This window comes from Nematolebias whitei, chromosome 10 (assembly GCF_014905685.2).
Source record: "Nematolebias whitei isolate Nwh7 chromosome 10, NemWhi1, whole genome shotgun sequence".
NCBI classification, from domain to species: Eukaryota; Metazoa; Chordata; class Actinopteri; order Cyprinodontiformes; family Rivulidae; genus Nematolebias; species Nematolebias whitei.
In genome coordinates, this window is record NC_056507.1 from 27,757,316 (window position 1) to 27,776,170 (window position 18,855).

Below are 18,855 nucleotides of genomic sequence, written 5' to 3' on the forward strand. Positions count from 1 at the left end.
CTTTATTTAAAAACCATATGAAGAGAAGATATTGTACAGTCAGAAGGCATATAAAATTTTATTTTTTATGCTGTGAAGTATTTTGATTTGTTCTTATTGAAATTTACAATAAATCATGCAGACTGCACAAACCAGTGCCAAGTTTCACTCACACAAAAACATTGTTTTTTAGGTTTATGAAAATATACAGACATTTATACAATTTAGGGCAGTTGTTCAATTATTTCTCATGCATTTACCAAAAAAAAGCTGTTTTCACTTATCAAATTTTACATTTTACATCAGTCTTCATAGGGAACAAACACAGCAAGCATTTAATGACAGCACACACTGTCATGATGGTCAAAACATGCAACTTTACAGAACTGAAAAAAAATAAAGATTTGTTATTAGTATGCACAAAACTAAAACTATATTTTTTTAAACTATGGCAAAAAAGTATTGCTGGAAAAATGAAAAATAGCAGCTGTGTGCACCCCCAAATGTAATAACTGCCTTTCAATAAGACATTCCATCAAACATTTTTTATATCAACATGGCTTATGCAATTATATATTTGAGATGTTTCAGAGGTTTAAAGCATTTCAGATGTTAAAGAAAAAATCCTGAATATTCCTGGGTTGGCAAGGGATCTTGACCTAAAGCTCTGAAACGCAGAATTGACTCCACACACCTGATGGCGACATCATCAACTTCAGGGTCAAACTTATTTGCAAAGAGGTGGTGTTGTCTCAGGAGCCACAGGAGGTCACCAGCTCCATACACACAAACCTCTCTTTGGTATTTCCCTGTGCAATCAGAGTAGGGGGCTCCTTTTTTAACATCTCCTGCTAAAAAAGACCACTTTGTCAAACGTACAATAGCTCCCATATCTGTCACATCATACAAGGAGTGAGCAGGTGTAGACAAAGGAACAGAAGGCATCCTCTGTAGAGTGGCCCAGAAGGTTTCATCAGGGACAAACGTGTCTTTCTCCCACTCCATAAAGTACTGCACCTCTTTGTTGTTGTATTCTATCAAATGTTTCACCAAGACCCTTGAGAAAATGAAGTAGGCACTTCCTTGGAACATGGGGACACTGATAGGGGGAGGACTCTTATTTACAAATGTCCGAGTGATATTGCCAGTCGTGACATTGAAATGAAACTTCCAGCGAAATTTGTGGGTGGATATTACGGGCACAGATTCCAGATTGTTTCTGCCATTTAGGGCTTTCAGAGCCATCACCATCTCTCTGTTTGTTTTGATGGGAAAGTCTGTCCCGCAGGTGTTCAGCAGATATTTCCACTGGACGTTAGATTTCAGCAGATCCTTCATACAGTTCAGATCTGCCTGGACTCTGGTCCAAGCAGCATATAGAACATTTTCTAACTTGCTGGCTATGAATACATTAGGAAAGCAGGAAACTATAGACCTCACAGCCGTCTGAAACTCCAAAGGTGATTTGAGATCCACATGTATGCAGTAGATGTTCTGAGGAGCATAAATAGCTCGTAGGAGTCGCTCAAACATCTCAATCTTCTCATGGATCACAATAGAGAATGCAATAGGGAAATGTTTCTCCTCCTCACTCAGAGGCACCGTAATGAAACTCCTCTTCTCAATGAAAGCTGGACAGTCCTTTGTGACATTGATGTAGAAGTCTGCAGGCAAAGCAGGTCGTTTCCTGGATGCTTGAAGAGCTTCTAAGGTGGTCTTCTTCCTTTCTGCATTCCCACTGATGATAGCTAAACAGCCAGGCAGATCTTCAGAGAACTGCTGTGGTATTTGGTGATAAGAGGAAAGTGCTTTCTTAAATGCGTTGTTCCAAAAAACAGTAAGAAGAATCAAAACCATAAATAAAAAAATCTTCAACGGCATCTTTTTCTTCAGAAAGTTTGAGAAAAGCATTTTCCTTCCTTGAAGTTGTGAGAACAGTTGTGTCTGCAATTTATTGTTTGAGGGAGAGATGCAGCACTTAATCTTAAGAAAAGTAAATCACTCATATATGGAGGTGTGTCAACTAAGCTGTGACAAGAGGGTCCTCTGTGTGACTTCACTTTAAGACTTTGTCAAGGCTCGAACAGTTTCAGATCAAATCTTCAAGTTGATGTTTATGTTCTGATTAGTTTATCTTAACTCACTGTCTCAGTGTTCTGTGTGATTGTCTGTACTTTGTTAGTCACAGTGTCTGCCATATTCCAAAATAGGTTTATCTTCAAGGACTTTGTCGGCTCAAGTTTGTGTGTGTGGTTCTAACATCAAGAGGACATGAAAAAGCACAAGTTTAAACGTTGATACTCCTAAAGGGGAAGAAGCAAGATTTTCTATGGTAAAACTCATTTTAGTTTGTCTAATTTTTCAAATAGGTGTCTCTTTTATTTATTAATTTATTTCTGTCGTTTTGATCATCCATCCATCCATCCATCCTTTAAATTTTACCCGCTTCTTCCATTTTGGGTCATGGGTGTCGCCGGTGCCCATGTCCAGCAATCACTGTGCGAGGGACGGAGTACACCCTGGACAGGTCTCCAGTCCATCACAAGGCCACATAGAGACAATCGAGACAAACAACCATTCAGTCTCTCTCTCTCTCACCTAGCCTAACATGCATGTTTTTGGTTTGTTGGAGGAAACCAGAGTACCCGGAGAAAACCCATGCATGCACTGAGAGAAAATTAATAATAATAATAATCATCATCATCATCATCATAACTAGAATTCTAGAATTGCACCACTCAAGGTGGTTGCATGTTGGAGTAGCTATTTTACATTAATTCTGAGATTTTGCTTTTGGAAACTTGAATTACTCTTTTTTTTTCGTGGATGTAAATAGTTTTTTTCGGATGAGTATTTCCTCTGGTATCAGATGCTGTGCCGCTGGAAGGATTTTTAGTGAAAGCTTTTTTACTTTTGGTATTATGCGTTGCCATAACAACAATGTAGTTTTCTACAACCGGAAGCAGATGATTAACATCTCAAAAGCTCAAAAATACCTCAACTATAGCCCCAAATCCCAAATTAGTTGAAAAGGAGGTGTTGTGGATTCATTCCCGTCTACCTAGAGGTGATGCTTGAGTGCCTGACCACTGAGATCTTGGAGGTGGCTGGAAATGCGGCTCGTGACAGTGGGAGGACCAAGATCGTCCCCCAGCACTTGCGGTTTCGTCCACGGCATTGAGGGGCTAAGCAGTCTGCTGGGAGGAATGGCAATCGCTGGGAGAGGAGTTCTACCTGGCATTCAGGCAGTCCTGCCCAAGAGGACTGAGAGGTCTCATGGGTCTAGGCAGATGGATTGGCACCTTCAGTCAGTTTCTTCGGATGTGCTGTGGGACAGACTGCTACAAGAGTTTCTTCGGATGTGCTGTGGGACAGACTGCTACAACAGATCCTTCCTGCCCAAAGCCATCAGCATCTATAAAAACTCTAATGAAACCAAGATGAGCTACAACAACAATTTGGGATTAATAAAGTATTTTTGAGTTGAATTAAATTGAACAACAACAAATAAAACACTAATCTGACTAAATTTGAGTCCTTGAATAAATCCAGTGTAAATATACTGGAAGATGTTAAAAAGAGCAAAGATGTAGTTTTTTTTTATGTAGCATAAACTCATTTAAATGATTATTTACAACAAATCATGTATAGTGTACTGACTAATCCATCTTTTCTCAAATAGCCTACCAATTATTTAACAGTAAGTTATACTGTAAAATACAATATAAGCATTTACACAAATAAGTGTTGTTTTTCATTCACTTCTCAGTCACTTTTCAAATAAAGTTTGTGCTCACACTATGACAGACACTTGACACTTTAAAGAATAAAACTATGCATCCTAATCTTAAAAAATAAGAATAGCAAAGCAGTTTTTTTATTCTTCTGTTTTCCTAAATGTCACTTCAGCTACATTTTCTTTATAAGGACCTTTAACCAATCCATGTCTCAAGCTAGTCTATAATAATGCCCCTTAGGTAAAATTAGAACTCTGTTTTTTCATTCATTCAACCTTTATTTATACAGGTTAGTCTCAATGAGCCTCGTGGACTCATTTACAAGATATACCCATTTTTAACAGAGTGATGACAACAGTAGACAACAAAGACAAATATAGACAATCAAAAGAAAGCATGTTAATTGAGAAGAAAAAAGAAAAAAAAAGAAAACGGTATTAAAAAACAAAAGGAAAAAACAGCTAAATTGTAAAGCGATGTAGAGTACTAGAAAACTAAAAACAGGAACATGTCTGCATTGGTTTTTGCCATGAACTTGCAGATGTTTGAAGCCACTTAGAGAGGTCACAGTCGAGAGCTTCAGATCTTTTTGCAAGGTGTTCCAGGAAACAGGAGCTGAGTTGGAGAAGGCCCTTTTACCTAGTTCAGTCCTCACTGAGGGATCATTGCATGTAATAATGTCCTGAGAGCGCACGCTGTAGCTGCACTCATGCAGTGACATGTAGGAGGAGATGTAAGAAGGCAACAGACCAAGAAGCAATTTAAAGATGAAAATGTACCAGTGAGAGAGTCTGAGTGAAGTTAATGATGACAAGTTAACCAATGAATACAGGGTGCAGTGATGGGTATGGTAGTTACAGTCTGTTATGAATCTTTGCACACCGTGATAGGCAACATCCAACATCTGCAAGGTACTTGTAGAGGCGTTCATGTAAATAATGTCACCATAGTCAATGGAGGGAAGTAAAATTGCAGTTAAAAGGTGTTTCCTAGCATTCAGAGCTAGACAGGATCTACTTCTGAAAAAGCAAGCCAATTTTACTTGCAGTTTCTTTACCAAGTTTTCCACGTGTAGCTTAAAAAAGATGCAAATCGCCGAAGATACCCAAGTATTTGTAGTAATCGACAAACTCAATAGGGACACCATTTGATGATAAAATTGAGGAAAACTGCTGGGACCGACTTCCTTCTTGAAAACAACATCCCTTTGCTTTTGAGCTGCTAATTTAATAGCTAGCAGTTCCCTGTCACCAACGTCGCAGTTGCTTTCTGCAGTAGACAGCTGGCATGATAAAAAAAGCACATGGATGAAGCTTACCATCATCGGCTGCTCTTTGGGACAAAACAGCCCCGACACTTGAGTCAAAAGCGTTGACCTCTACAATGCCTCTTAACATCAGGATGGGATAAGATGGGAACTGTGGCAAAAATATATTTTAGCTGAGAAAAGTCTGATTCTGCTTCAGGAGTCTAACTGAATTTTCTGAGTGTAGATAAGCTGTGTCAGTGGAGTGGCCACTTTGCTATAGTTTTTGATGAAACGATAAAAACTAACAAACCCCAAGAAATGTTGTAGTTGTTTCTGGTTAGTGGGGACTGGCCAGTCCACAACAGCTTTGTTTTTTTTTTCGGGGTCAGATCGAACCTGTCCTCTCTCGAAAATGAAACCCAGGAATGGAACAGTGGTAGCATGAAACTCGCATTTCTCCACTTTTACAAAGAGTTGGTTTTCTAACAGTCTTTGGAGAACAGCTTTTACATGGTGTATATGTTGTTCTTTAGTCTTGGAGTAGATAAGTATATCATTCAGGTAAACAAATGCAAAGATGTTGAGAAAGTCTTTGAGGACAATGTTCACAAGAGCTTGGAACACCGCGGGGGCGGTGGTTAAGCCAAAAGGCATGACAAGATACTCATAGTGTCCTAATGGTGTCAAGCTGTTTTCCACTCATCACCCTCACAAATTCTCACAAGATGATTGACATTACGGAGGTCTAATTTTGTGAAGATGGTGGCTTCCTGGAGCTGTTCGTAGACAGAGTCGATCAGAGGGAGAGGGTACTTGTTTTTGATAGTGATTTGATTTAGCCCTCTGTAATCAATACAAGGTCTTAAAGACTTCTCTTTTTTTTGCCACAAAGAAGAATCCTGCCCCTACTGTTGAAGTAAAGGGGCAAATTATGCCAGATTTGAGGGATTCATCAATATAGTCTCTCATGGTCACTTTCTCGGGACCAGATAAGTTGTTCAGTCTACCTGTGGGTAGAGGAGCTCTAGGAAGTAAGTCAATGGAGCAGTCATAAGGCCTGTGTGGTGGTAAAGACAATGCTCTTGTTTGCTGAAGACTGGCACCATTGTGTGGTAAAGAGTGGGCACAATTGAGAGGTTCATTTCTTCATTTTTAGGTTTAGGATTTGAACCTGGAGAGATGGCTAAGGGAAGGCAAGCTCAGGAACATCTCTCACTCCATCTCTCAACACTATGTTCAACTCAGTTAATCTGGGGGTAAGGTAACTTTAACCAGGGGTGACCCAGAATGAGTTGAGGACAGGGGGAATCAAAAACAAAGAACTCACCGCTTTCCTGGTGATGCAGGACACAACAAACAATATTTTAGATGTTTTTAATGAGATAGAAGAGATGGTTTGTCCAGTCAGGGCATATATGGCTAGTGGATAATGGCTGGTGTCAGACTGACAGGTGGAATTTACAGCTCCTCTACCAGGCTTCGGCTGATGAGATTTTGTTCAGCACCAGAGTCAGTCAGGGCCTGTATAGGGACGTTGACAGAGTTAATGCATACTGTATAATCACTGGCAGGCTTAGTTTTTTCCAGGAGTTAATGATGTCATACCCACCAGTATTTCCTAAATTACTGGTGGGTACTGTCTTTTACCCGTAGGTGGCAGGCAGTGATTATGTGACCCTTCTTTCCACAATACATATAGACATTGGTGTTGAAGCAGCGCTGTCATTCCTCGGGGGAGAGCCAAGTCTTTCCAAACTGCATTGGCTCAGGTTCAGAAGTTGAAGCCGCTGGAGCAGGAGTAACACCTCTGGGTAGCGAGCATTTGCGGAAGTTCTAGTTCTCTTCCAACAGATCCTCACAAACTCTATTATCAATCTTTATCGCCAGGGAAATGATACCATCCAAATCAGCGGGGAGATCTCTGGTAACCAGTTGGTCTTTTATGTGTTTGTTTAATGCATTAATGAAGGCACTGTAGCACGGTCTCACCCCATTCGGATTCCTCTGCAATGTTGCGGAAGTGAATGGCAAATATGGCCACCGTCTCTTTTCTTTGGCGCATGGTGAAGAGTTTTTGAGCCACCTCCTCCTGTTGCAGGGGGGATCTAAAACTCGAAGAAAGTCCCTCAAGAAGGTGGTGAATGCCAAGGCTTCGATGGAACATCTGTGAAGGTAAGCATATGCCTACTGGAGCGCTTCTCCTTTCAGAGCGCTGACAACATAGGCTATGCAAGCAGAGTCTGAGGCATAGGTGGTTGGCACATGTTAAACGCCAGATTATATTGCAGGATGAAACCTCCACATTTACGTGTATTACATTCAAACATTTTGGAAAGTCTTGCATCTGGTTCCTTAGGAGGCAGGTTACTGGTCTGGACCACGGGTCTTGGAGGGGTAGTTTGGGTTATTGAGGAGGATTGGGCTATCATCTCCTTTTTGAAGAGCAAACGCCATGCCACCCAGCTCCCGAAGGTTGTCTTGGGTGGTTTGCTGCTGGGTTAGAATTTTTTGTAAAGTCACAGTATGTTGGTCAGTTTTTTCATTTAATCTTGGCTGAGCCTGAACCTAGTCAGTCCTACTTGGGGTATCTGTTTGGCCAGGACATTCTATCATGATTGTGTTTAGTGGCGACCCCTAAAGTAAGCAGACTAAGAATGAACGACAGAGTCAGGATGCAAAAGGTAAGTGAACTTTATTTACAGGTGCAGTGCCAGACATTTACAGGGCTGGAAGAGAGGAGAGGGCAAGGTGAGTATATTTTTGAATCTTCAGACAATCCTTGAAAATATGTTCTTTGAATGAAGAATAATTTCTTACTGTTTTGTGTGCGCCCTGAGGAGGAGTGGAGGGGTCTTAGGTTTTCCAGAAGATCTGGTGTTGAGGTGAGTATTGGTATAGAGAGGAGCAGGTTGATCCAAGCTGATTTGTTTGATGGCTGCATTTGATCAGACACCGTTGGTCCACAGGTGAATCACTGTGGAGAGATGAGGTCCTAAGAAGGACTTGGAGGAGCAGGATGTGGAAGGCCCTGGAGAGATCACAGGCGGTGAGGACCGGCTGTAATGAAAAAGTTAGTTGGCTGAACATAAGTTACTGTATAGTAGTTGATGTCCCAGCACTGAAGAGAGGTCTGGCAGGAGTATATATACAGTCCCAAATCAGGTCTCCTCAGGCAGCAGCAGGTGTAGTGAGTTGAAGGTGATTAGCCTTATATATAGAGAGAGAGAGTGAGTGACAGGAAACCCAGGAATCCAACAGGGCCAGGAGGTGGGAAAGATGAGTGAGAAAAAAGTCTGGAAAGCATTGAAGAGGATAAAGAAGGGGATGGCACTTGGACCTTATGACAGGACATCCTTTTAAAAGACATTGAAGATCTCAATGGATTTCTTCCTTGTAAAATAAAGGTATAAAAAAAATAAACCTGCAAGCAGCATTGGAGGCCCTCGCAGCATTGGAGGCCCTCGCAGCAAAGCGCCGCTCTGGCCTTATGGCGACTGCGTGAGCTCCGGCTAGTCCACCCAGTCGCCATTGCAAACGCTGTCATGCCAATCCCGCATGCATTCACCATGGGGCGCATTTCCCGAATCTTTGACATGGCTTTCTGTCCATCTCGTTACTCGTCCAGCTGCAGGTCTTACAAGTATAGGCGAAATTTGACCTTCCAGACAGGAGTTATGGTGACTTCCTGTTTTGTGGCTAATGTTTGACAAGCACTTCCTTTATGCTTTTCAACATGTCACGTGTGGTAATCAACAGTTAGCAAACAAAGGTTCAGTCTAATATCTTACACAGTGCGAAGCTGGAAGTGTCATCCAATAATCCAGTTTTTCTCTGAGAAGGTGGGGCTTAAGTTATGTCATGAATCCACAATACCAATGTGTGTACCAATGCTCACTGATCAAGCACAAAAACTCAGGTTCAGATTGGATGATGTATCACTGAGCTATAACTGTTGGAATAATGTAGGGGCACACTTGAGTCCAATGTTAAAGAACAGTATCAATGTGTCTCTAAGTGCTCACTGATCCCGCACATAAAATCTGGTACATATTGGATGATATTTCATTGCGATATAACAGTTGGAATAATCTAGGGGGCACACTGGAGTCAAAAGTTAAACAACAATACTAATGTGTGTAGAAGTGCTCAGTAATGACATATCAAAAATCTGGCCTAGATCGGATGATATTTCACTGAGATCTAACTCTTGGAATAATGTAGGGGGCACACTTGAGTCATATGTTAAACCACAATATCAATGTGTCTAGACGTGGTCACTGATTATGCACCAAAATTCTGGTTCAGATTGGATGATGTGTCACTGAGATCTAACTGTTGGAATAATGTAGGGGTGCACTTGAGTCAAATGTTCAAGAACAATATCAATGTGTCTAAGTGCTCAATGATCACGCACATAAAATCTGGTACATATTGGATGATCTTTCCCTGAGATGTAACTGTTGGAATAATGTAGGGGTGCACTTGAGTCAAAAGTTAAACAACAATACCAGTGTGTCTAGAAGTGTGTCTAGAAGTGCTCACTAATGACATACCCAAAATCTGGCTTAGATTGGATGATAATTAACTGAGATATCGCTGATTAAATAATCTAGGTGGTGCACTGGATTCATATGTTAAACCACAATATCAATGTGCCTAGATGTGCTCACTGAATATGCATCAAAAATCTGGTTCAGATTGGATGATGTATCACTGAGATATCTGTTGGAATAATGTAGGGGGCACACTTGAGTCAAATGTTAAAGAACAATACCAAAGTGTCTTTAAGTGCTCACTGATCATGCACAATAAATCTGGTACATACTGGATGATATTTCACTGAGATATAACTGTTGGAATAATCTAGGGGGCACATTTGAGTCAAAAGTTAAAAAAGAATATCAATGTGTCTAGAAGTGTTCACTAATGACACCCCCAAAATCTGGTTCAGATCAGATGATATATCACTGAGATATAACAGTTTGAATAATGTAGGGGGCGCACTTGAGTCAAATGTTAAACAACAATACCAATGTGTCTAGAAATGCTCACAGATAACACACCAAAAATCTGGTGATGATAGGATGATGTATCATTGAGATATAATGGTTGGCATAATGTAGGGGGCGCACTAGAGTTAAGTCACAATATCAATGTGTGTAAAAGTCCTCACTGATGACACACAATAAATCTAGTGCGGATCAGATCTTGTATCACTGAGCTATAACTGTAGGAATAATGTAGGTGGCGCTGTGGAGGCTATTGGCCACTTATCATGGATACCTGTTTAAGGGGCGGATAATGATCAATCATAGTGATTTTGGTGCACCTCGGCTGAAATCTGTGCATTTTAGAGCCAAACGTATTGCAACGGCGTCACTTCTGAATTCACCACGCCGCCAAGCCCACATCCTCAAACAAAAACGGTTTGCACTTTAAATCAAGTCAGACCATATTATCTGTCTTCTAACACAGGATCATCCTGATTAGGTCAATGGTGTCAAAGAGGGAGCATTCCAAGTTAAAAAAGAGACTTCCTGTTCTGAGTGGGCGGGGCTTTGATCACGTCAAAATATGACCACAGTGGATCATCGGGCACCCAACAGGGATGAGTCATGCCAAGTTTCGTGCATTTCAGTCTTTCAATGTGAAAGTTATAGTGTTTGGAAATTTCTAGAGTGAAGCGAAACTTTGAGTCCTGGCCACACCCCTTTAACATATACAAAAACACAAGCTTTAGATAACTTTTACTCTCCAACCAAGTTTGAAGACAATTCTTCAAAAATTCCTAGGAGGAGTTTGTTAAAATTCTCAATTAGAAATTAACAAAAATGACCCTTTGACCCAAAATGGCCGACTTCCTGTTGATTTTGGACCAGGGCTCCAAGAGACTTTTTCATAGTTCCTGAGAAGATACAGATGTTCACCGAGTTTCAGAATTATCGGTCCAAAAATGGCTTGGGGCTTATTTTTTTAAATATTATAGGGGGCGCTGTGGAGGCTATTGGTCACTTATCATAGCTTCCTGTTCAAGGGGTGGATAATCATCGATCATACTGATTTTGGTGCACCTCGGTTCAAAAATGTGGAATTTAGAGCCAAACGTATGGTGACAGCGTTACGTCTTACTTCTCCATGCCGCGCCGCCCACATGCTCCACCCAAAACTGTCAGTGTTGGAAAGCAAGTTACACCAACATGTCTTCGGTCACTGGACACACTAACATGATGATCAGGTAACAGGGGTCAGATAGGGATTGTTCAACAAAAAATCAACCTTTATTTATACAGGTAAATCCCATTGAGCCTCGAGGACTCATTTACAAGAGAGACCTGATTTCAACAAAGAAAGATGACAACAATGGACAACAGCAACAACAATAAACAGTTATAAAAAAGCATACTACAGTTTTTTTTTTTTTAACAAATAGGATGGCTAAAAGGAAAAGGTAACAAAACAACAAAAAATTTTTTTATACTTCCTGTTGTCTGGGGGCGTGGCTTAAGTGATGTCATGATTTGACCATTCATTCTTGCAGGGGACTGGATGTGGATCAATCAGCGAAGGTTTTATGTCTCAGACAGTTTTCGTGTAGGAGCTGTTAAGAATTTGTTTTTTAAGGCAAGATGTCAAACTTTGAGGTCTGGCCCCGCCCCTTCAGCATGCTCCGAAACAAACCGTTTAGATAATTTTGTGTCTCCCATGCCTTTTGACCAAAATGGCCAAGTTTGAATCCGATTGAGCGAAATCCCTAGGAGGAGTTCATTCAAATGCCGAGGCTGTAAACCGCCAAAAAGGTGTGAAAATTGTGTTCCAAAATGGCTGCCTTCCTGTTTATCGTACAATGTTGGTTCCAGAGGGTTTTCTGTGCATCTAGGGAATTGGAGAAGCGTACCAAATTTCATGCTTCTACAACAAACTACTGTTAAAGCGGAGGGTATTTTGAAAATTTGTAGGTGGCGCTCTTGAGCCGTTTCTGTAGCGATTTTTGCCATGCCATTAAAATACGTAATTCTTCACCAGTCCTGATGCGTCCGCCAAATTTGGTGACTTTTGGGATATGTTAAGGTCCCCAAAACACCAATTCATTTGGCGGAAAAAATTGCAGCTCGGGCCTGAACAGAGCAATTACAATAGGCCTTTGCAGCGCTTTGCTGCTCGGGCCTAATAAAAAAAAGGACATACCAGTAAAGGTATGGAAATGTCTAGGAGAGATGGCAGTGACGTTTTTGATTTGATTATTCAATGGAAATTTTGACAGTGAGAAAATGCCTTTTTAAGAACAAGGGTAATGTACAGAGTTATAGCAACTACAAGGTAATTAAATTGATAAGCCACATGAAAATCTCTGGGAGTGAGTTGTGGAAGCTAGACTTGAGAGGTGACTACATGTATAGGTAAGCATCAGTATGATTTTATATCATGAAAGAGCACCATAGATGCCATCTTCACTTTGATAATGATAATGGAGATGTATAGAGATGGTCAGAAAGAACTCCTTTGTGTCTTTGTGGATATAGAAAAAGCATACAACAAGGTGCAGAGGGAGGAGGTGTGGTATTGCATGAGGAAATCTGGAGTGGCAGAGAAGCATGTTAAACTGGTACAGGTCATGCTGAAAGACAGCAGGACAGTGGTGAGATGTGCTGTAGGAGTGACAGATAGCTTCAAGGTGGAGGTGGGATTGTGGCAAGGATCATCTCAGAGCCCCTTCTTGTTTGCTCTGGTGATGGACCGACTAACAGATGAGGTCAGGCAGGAATCCCTGTGGACTACGATGGTTGCAGATGACATTGTGAACTGTGGTAAGAACAGGGACCTGGTTGAGTAGAACTTGAAAAGATGCATGTAATGTAAATAATGGAATTATAATGTATAATGTAAAATGTAAGTTCTTGAAAGAAGAGGAATGAACGATATCTCTAACAAGATAGATTATGTGCGTGTGAATGAGAGGGAGGCTGGTGGAACAGTGAATAAACGGGTAAAAGATGATGAATGGATGGATGGATGGAGTGGCAGCAAGGGTCAAAGGAAAATTTTTACAAGACAGTGGTGAGGCCAGCTATGTTATATGGTTTGGAGCTAGTGGCATTGACAAAAAGACAGGAGAAAGAACTGGAATTGGCAGAAATGACGATGTTGAAGTTCTTCTTGGGAGAGATAAGAATGGATAAGCTTAAGAATGAGATCATCAGAGGTACAGCACAGTTTGAACAACTGGGAGATAAAGTTACAGAGACCAGACTGAGATGGTTTGGACATGTCCAGAGGAGAGACAGTGGGTATATTGGTAGAGAAGGATGATGGAAATGCAGCTACCAGGTAAACGGCATAGAGGAAGGCCAAAGAGGAGATATATGGATGCAGTTAGAGGTTGATGCAGGTAGATGGAGTGAGGACAGAGGATGCAGAGGACAGAGTGAAAAGTAGATAAAAGAAGTCATGTGAACAGAGATTAAACTTGTTTAAATTAATGCTATTTATAAACATACACGGGAAACTAACATTAACAGAAAGTTAAAAAACAAATTTTGAAAAAAATAAAAGTAAAGCAGTGCAGTGCTCTCCATCTCAGCCATGGAAAACAGGAATGTGTAACCCTAAAACAGATAGGACTCACAATGTCTGAACATTAGTGCCACCTGCAACATTTGTTTTCGTGAAACAATTTTTTTATTCATGCAAAAATAATTTTGAATGTATTTTTAGTTCTGTAAAACTGCAAAACAACGTCAAATAGTGAGCCTGAACAAATGCAAATCAGTGTGCGGTGTGACATTTATTAATGTTATGGTTAATTTTTGTGAGATTAATGTCAAGGCATGCAGTGTGGGTTGGATTTGTTCCTTGTTGGAGTCAGACTATCATATTTGAAGATATGTTTATCTGCAAGGACTTTATCGGCTTTAAGTTCTGTGTGTGCATGCACTGTTGTGTTTCAGGTTACATTCTGGGGACCAGCTGCTCCTTGTGGGGATCAAAGCCTGGTCTCCATAAAGTTCAAGTCTCGTTGATCGGTTAGGGATTAGATTTAGGTCTAAGGTGTGAGTTGCGGATGGGTTAGGTTTAGGGTTAGGGTTAGGCATGTACTGATAATGGTTAGGTTTAGGGTAAGGTCAGGGTTGGGTAATAGAAATTAATGGGTCAAATACAAAGTCCCCACAAAGTCAGAAATACAAGACTGTGCGTGTGTGCATATGTGTGTGTGTGTGCATGTGTGTGTGTGTGTGTGTGTGTGTGTGTGTGGGGGGGGGGGGGGGGGGCGTCTAATGTCAACAGGCTTGTATACATTTGGATGCTGTTAAAGAGGCTCCAGATTAAATTATTTCAGATGAAGCACATAAAAAACATTTTTTGTCAAATTGTTAAAATAAATGTTTCAGTTAACCCTTGAGTCCTCTGTTTTATACAGGACTAAAACAAAACACAAAAATCCAATTATCACAGGAACATTTGTTTAACTTTATTTAAAAACCATATGAAGAGAAGATGTTGTACAGTCAGAAGGCATATAAAATTTTATTTTTCATGCTGTGAAGTATTTTGATTTGCTTTTATTGATATTTACAATAAATCATGCAGACTGCACAAACCAGTGCCAAATTTCACTCACAAAAAACAATTGTTTATTAAGTTTATAAAAATATTAAGTTATTTACACAAATAATGGCAGTTGTTAAATTATTTCTTGTGAATTTAACAAATCAGAAGCTGTTTTCACTTATCAAATTTTACATTTTTCATCAGTCTTCATAAGGAACAAACAGGATGCATTTTGTGACAGCACACACTGTCATGATTGTCAAAACATGCAACTTTTCAAAACTGAAAAATTAAAGATTTTTTTAATATGCATAAAACTAAAACTATATATTTTTTAACTATGGCAAAAAAAAGTCTTGATGTAAAATGAAAAACAGTGTAAAAATAACAGCTGTGTGAAACCTCGAAAGTAATAATAGCCTTTCAATAAGACATTATTCCATCAAACTTTTTTATATCAGCATGGCTTATGCAATTATATATTTAAGATATTTTAGAAGTTTTAAGCATTTTAGCAGTTAAAGAAAAAGGACTCAATATTCTTGGCTTGACAAAGAATCTTGACCTAAAGCTCTGAAACGCAGAATTGACTCCATACATCTGATGGCAACATCATCAACTTCAGGATCAAACTTATTTGCAAAGAGGTGGTGTTGTTGCAGCAGCCACAGGAGGTCACCAGCTCCATACACACATACCTCTCTTTGGTATTTTCCTGTGCAATCAGAGTAGGGGGCTCCTTTGTTAACATCTCCTGCTAAGTAGGACCATTTCACAGCATGAGCAATAGCTAACATGTCTGACGTATCATATTTGGCATTGGCAGGCATTGATTTTGGAACAGAAGGCATCCTCTGAAGAGTGGCCCAGAAGTGCTCATCTGGGCTGTATGTGTCTTTCTCCCATTCTATAAATTTCTGCACTTCTCTGTCCTCCATCACATGTTTCACAAAAGCCCTTGAGACAACAAAGTAGGCATTTCCTTGGAACATGGGGCTGCTGATGGGTGGAGGACTCTTCTTCACATTTGTCTGTGTGATAGTGCCAGTGACCTCAAAATGATACTGCCAGCGTAGTTTTTTATGGGGAACAGTGGCTTCAGATTCCATGTTGTTTCTGCCATTTAAGGCTTTCAGAGCCATGACCATCTCTCTGTTTGTTTTGATGGGAAAGTCTGTCCCGCAGGTGTTCAGCAGATATTTCCACTGGACGTTAGAGTTCAGCAGATCCTTCATACAGTTCAGATCTGCCTGGACTCTGGGCCAAGCAGCATATACAACACTTTCTAACTTACTGGCTATGAATATATTAGGAAAGCAGGAAACTATAGACCTCACAGCCGTCTGAAACTCCAAAGGTGATTTGAGATCCACATGTATGCAGTAGATGTTCTGAGGAGCGTAAATAGCCCGTAAGAGTCGCTCGAACATCTCAATCTTCTCATGGATCACAATAGAGAATGCGATAGGGAAATGTTTCTCCTCCTCACTCAGAGGCACCGTAATGAAACTCCTCTTCTCAATGAAAGCTGGACAGTCCTTTGCCGCAGTGATGTAGAAGTCTGCAGGCAAAGAAGTTCGCGTCCTGGGTGCTAGAAGAGCTTCTAAGTTGGTCTTCTTCCCTTCTATGTTTCCAGTGATGATAGCTAAACAGCCAGGCAGATCTACAAATAACTGATGTGGTATGGGATGCTCAGAGGAAAATTCTTTCTTAAATGTATTTTTCCAAAAAACAGCAAAAACAGATGTAACCAGAAGGATGGGTAAGATAGTCCTTGACAGCATCTTTCTCCTCAGAAAGTTTATGCGAGCCATTTTCCTTTCTTGCAATTGTGAGAGTTGCCTTGCATTAAGTTTGTTGTTTGAGGGAGAGGCTGTAGCACTTGATCTTATTAAGAAAAGTGAATCACTTATCTGTAGAAGAGTCAAACTGTGCTCTGACAGGAGGGGTTTCCTGTGTAACTTCTTGTAGGACCTTATAAAAGCCTAAACAACTTCAGATCAAATCTGCAATTTGATATTTTTTTAATATGTTCACTAACTTCAATGTCACAGCGTTCAGTGTGAATGTGACTTAACTTACTTTGTTCCAAACTATGTTTATCTGCAAGGACTTTGCTCATGTCTGTGTGTGTATGTGCGTGCGTGTGTTTGTGTGTGTGGTGATGGTGGGAGGGATCTAAAGTCAAAAAGATATGTGTGTAAAATCGTAAAATAGTTTTGGAATGTTCAGTTGAATATTTACAATAAATCATGGAGACTGTATAAACCAATCCTTAGTTTCCAAAATGACAAAAGTTTAATAAGTTTAAAATGTACTGATATTTACACAAACATGGATAGATTTTTTTTTTCATTGTTCATGCATTTATTAAGCAGAAAAAACAGCCACTAGGGAGCACAAGCCAGTGTATCTCTTGTAGAGCTGTCATTTCTAACTCAAACCCAGAGCCCGGCCCCACCCAACCTAGATTCGGACTGGGCCGGTCAATAATAAAGTGCTTAATGTGCCAGCCGGGTCAGTGTAGGGCTTTTGATTGCATCAGCGGACGCGTGCGGCTGACGATCCAATTATATGGCAACATAGCTTGCCATACATTCAGCTGCCGCAAGCGGCCATTTCAGCACGCTTTGACTGGCTTTGAAAGAGGTAAAAAGTTCAGTTAAGCTTCAGATGGACTTCTGCCAGTGATTCATCAGCCCAAATGGATGTTCATTCAACTGCTGCACTCAGTGGACGCACACGGCTGATGACCCAAACAAGTGAGATCACAAAATATCTGGCATATCAGAGCAGGGTCCAATGCAGGCAGAAGCCGGGGAAGCATTTAATGTGCTTTGACGGCCATGAAAGGACAAACATCCCCTCAGCTCTGGGGTTCGGTTTCGGACCTGTAATTACTGTTAATTTGTTGGATTGGGTGGGGTTTGGAAATGATGACTATGACCTGGGGCCGGGTCGGATTTTTTTTACCCAAATGCAACTCTAATCTCTTGTGCCGGTCCAAAGCCTGGGTAAATGGAGAGAGTTGTGTCAGGAACAGCATCCGATGTAAAACACTTTTGCCAAAACCATAATGAGAGTTCATCAATGCAAAACCATATCACATTGGTCGAGGCCCGGGTTAACAATGACCACCACCAGTGCTGTTGACAAACAGGGTGCCGGTGGAAATTGTGCTACTGTTAGTCGAAGACCACATGGAAGGAAACATGTCAGGAGACGAAGGGAGAAGAGGAAAGTTAGGAATGTAGGACTGAGGGTTGCAACTCTAAATGTGGGGACAATGACAGGCAAAGGTAGAGAGCTGGCTGACATGATGCAGAGAAGGAAGGTAGATGTTTTATATGTCCAAGAGACCAAGTGGAAGTGCAGCAAGGCTCGCAGCATTGGAGCAGAGTTCAAACTGTTTTACCATGGTGTGGATAGAAAGAGAAATGGAGTAGGGGTGGTCCTGAAGGAGGAGTTGGCAAAGAATGTAGTAGAGGTGAAGAAAGTGTCAGATAGGGTGATGTGCCTGAAGGTAGAAGTAGAAGGTCTGATGCTAAACATTGTCAATGGTTATGCTCCACATGTTGGATGTGATGAGGAGGAGAAAGATACATTTTGGAAAGATCTGGATGAAGTGATAGAGAGTATTCCCTGGGAGATTGGTGATCAGAGCAGACCTGAATGGAAATGTTGGTGAAGGAAACAGAAGGGATGAGGAAGTGATGGGTAGGTTTGGTGTCAAGGAAAGGAACAGACGGTGATGAATTTATAGAGAATGGAAATGGCTGTAGTCAACACATATTTCCAAAAGAGGGAAGAACATAGAGTGACCTATATGAGTGGACGAAGGAGTATGTAGGTCAACTACATTTTGTGTAGACGAGGAAACCTGAAGGAGATTGGGGACTGTAAGGTTGTGGCAGGGGAGAGCATGGCCAGACAGCATTGCATGGTTGTGTGTAGAATGACTGTTGTTGTGAAGCAGAGAATAAGAGTAAAATCAGAGAAGAAGACCAAATGGTGGAAGCTGAAGAAGGAAGAATGTTGTGAGAAATTCAGAGAGGAGCTGTTAAAGGTTCTGGGTGGTGAGAAAGAGCTTCCAAATGACTGGACTACCACAGCAACAATAATTAGAGAGACAGGTAGGAAGGTACTTGGTGTGTCATCTGGACAGAGAATGGATGATAAGGAAACCTGGTGGTGGAATAGTGACGTGCAGGATAGAGTTGCATTCGGGCCCAAAAAATCTGATCTGAACCGGCCCCAGCCTGCAGTCATAATTTCCGAACCCCACCCAACCCGACGAATTAACAGTAATTACAGCTCCGAACCCGGACCCCAATCCCCCCCCCC

The 18,855-nt window shown here is 40.9% G+C and overlaps 2 protein-coding genes across 2 annotated transcripts in view; both read right to left on the bottom strand.

Annotated features, from left to right (window-relative positions):
* Nucleotides 1-591: 591 nt before the first annotated feature.
* gcnt3 (glucosaminyl (N-acetyl) transferase 3, mucin type) lies at nucleotides 592-1,860 on the bottom strand. Its single transcript, XM_037683675.1, has one exon. The coding sequence runs from the start codon at nucleotides 1,858-1,860 to the stop codon at nucleotides 592-594; it is 1,269 nt and encodes a 422-aa protein (XP_037539603.1).
* A 4,827-nt stretch (nucleotides 1,861-6,687) lies between these two features.
* Nucleotides 6,688-18,855, bottom strand: part of LOC119416441 (beta-1,3-galactosyl-O-glycosyl-glycoprotein beta-1,6-N-acetylglucosaminyltransferase 3-like) — a 29,329-nt gene continuing 17,161 nt past the window's right edge. The window contains exons 3-7 of the mRNA XM_037683676.1: nucleotides 15,064-16,184; nucleotides 11,837-11,874; nucleotides 7,154-7,205; nucleotides 6,955-7,070; nucleotides 6,688-6,752 (exon numbers count right to left, since the gene is read on the bottom strand). Of these exons, the coding sequence (XP_037539604.1) occupies nucleotides 6,688-6,752; nucleotides 6,955-7,070; nucleotides 7,154-7,205; nucleotides 11,837-11,874; nucleotides 15,064-16,184 (1,392 nt within the window). The remainder of the gene's footprint in view (nucleotides 6,753-6,954; nucleotides 7,071-7,153; nucleotides 7,206-11,836; nucleotides 11,875-15,063; nucleotides 16,185-18,855) is intronic.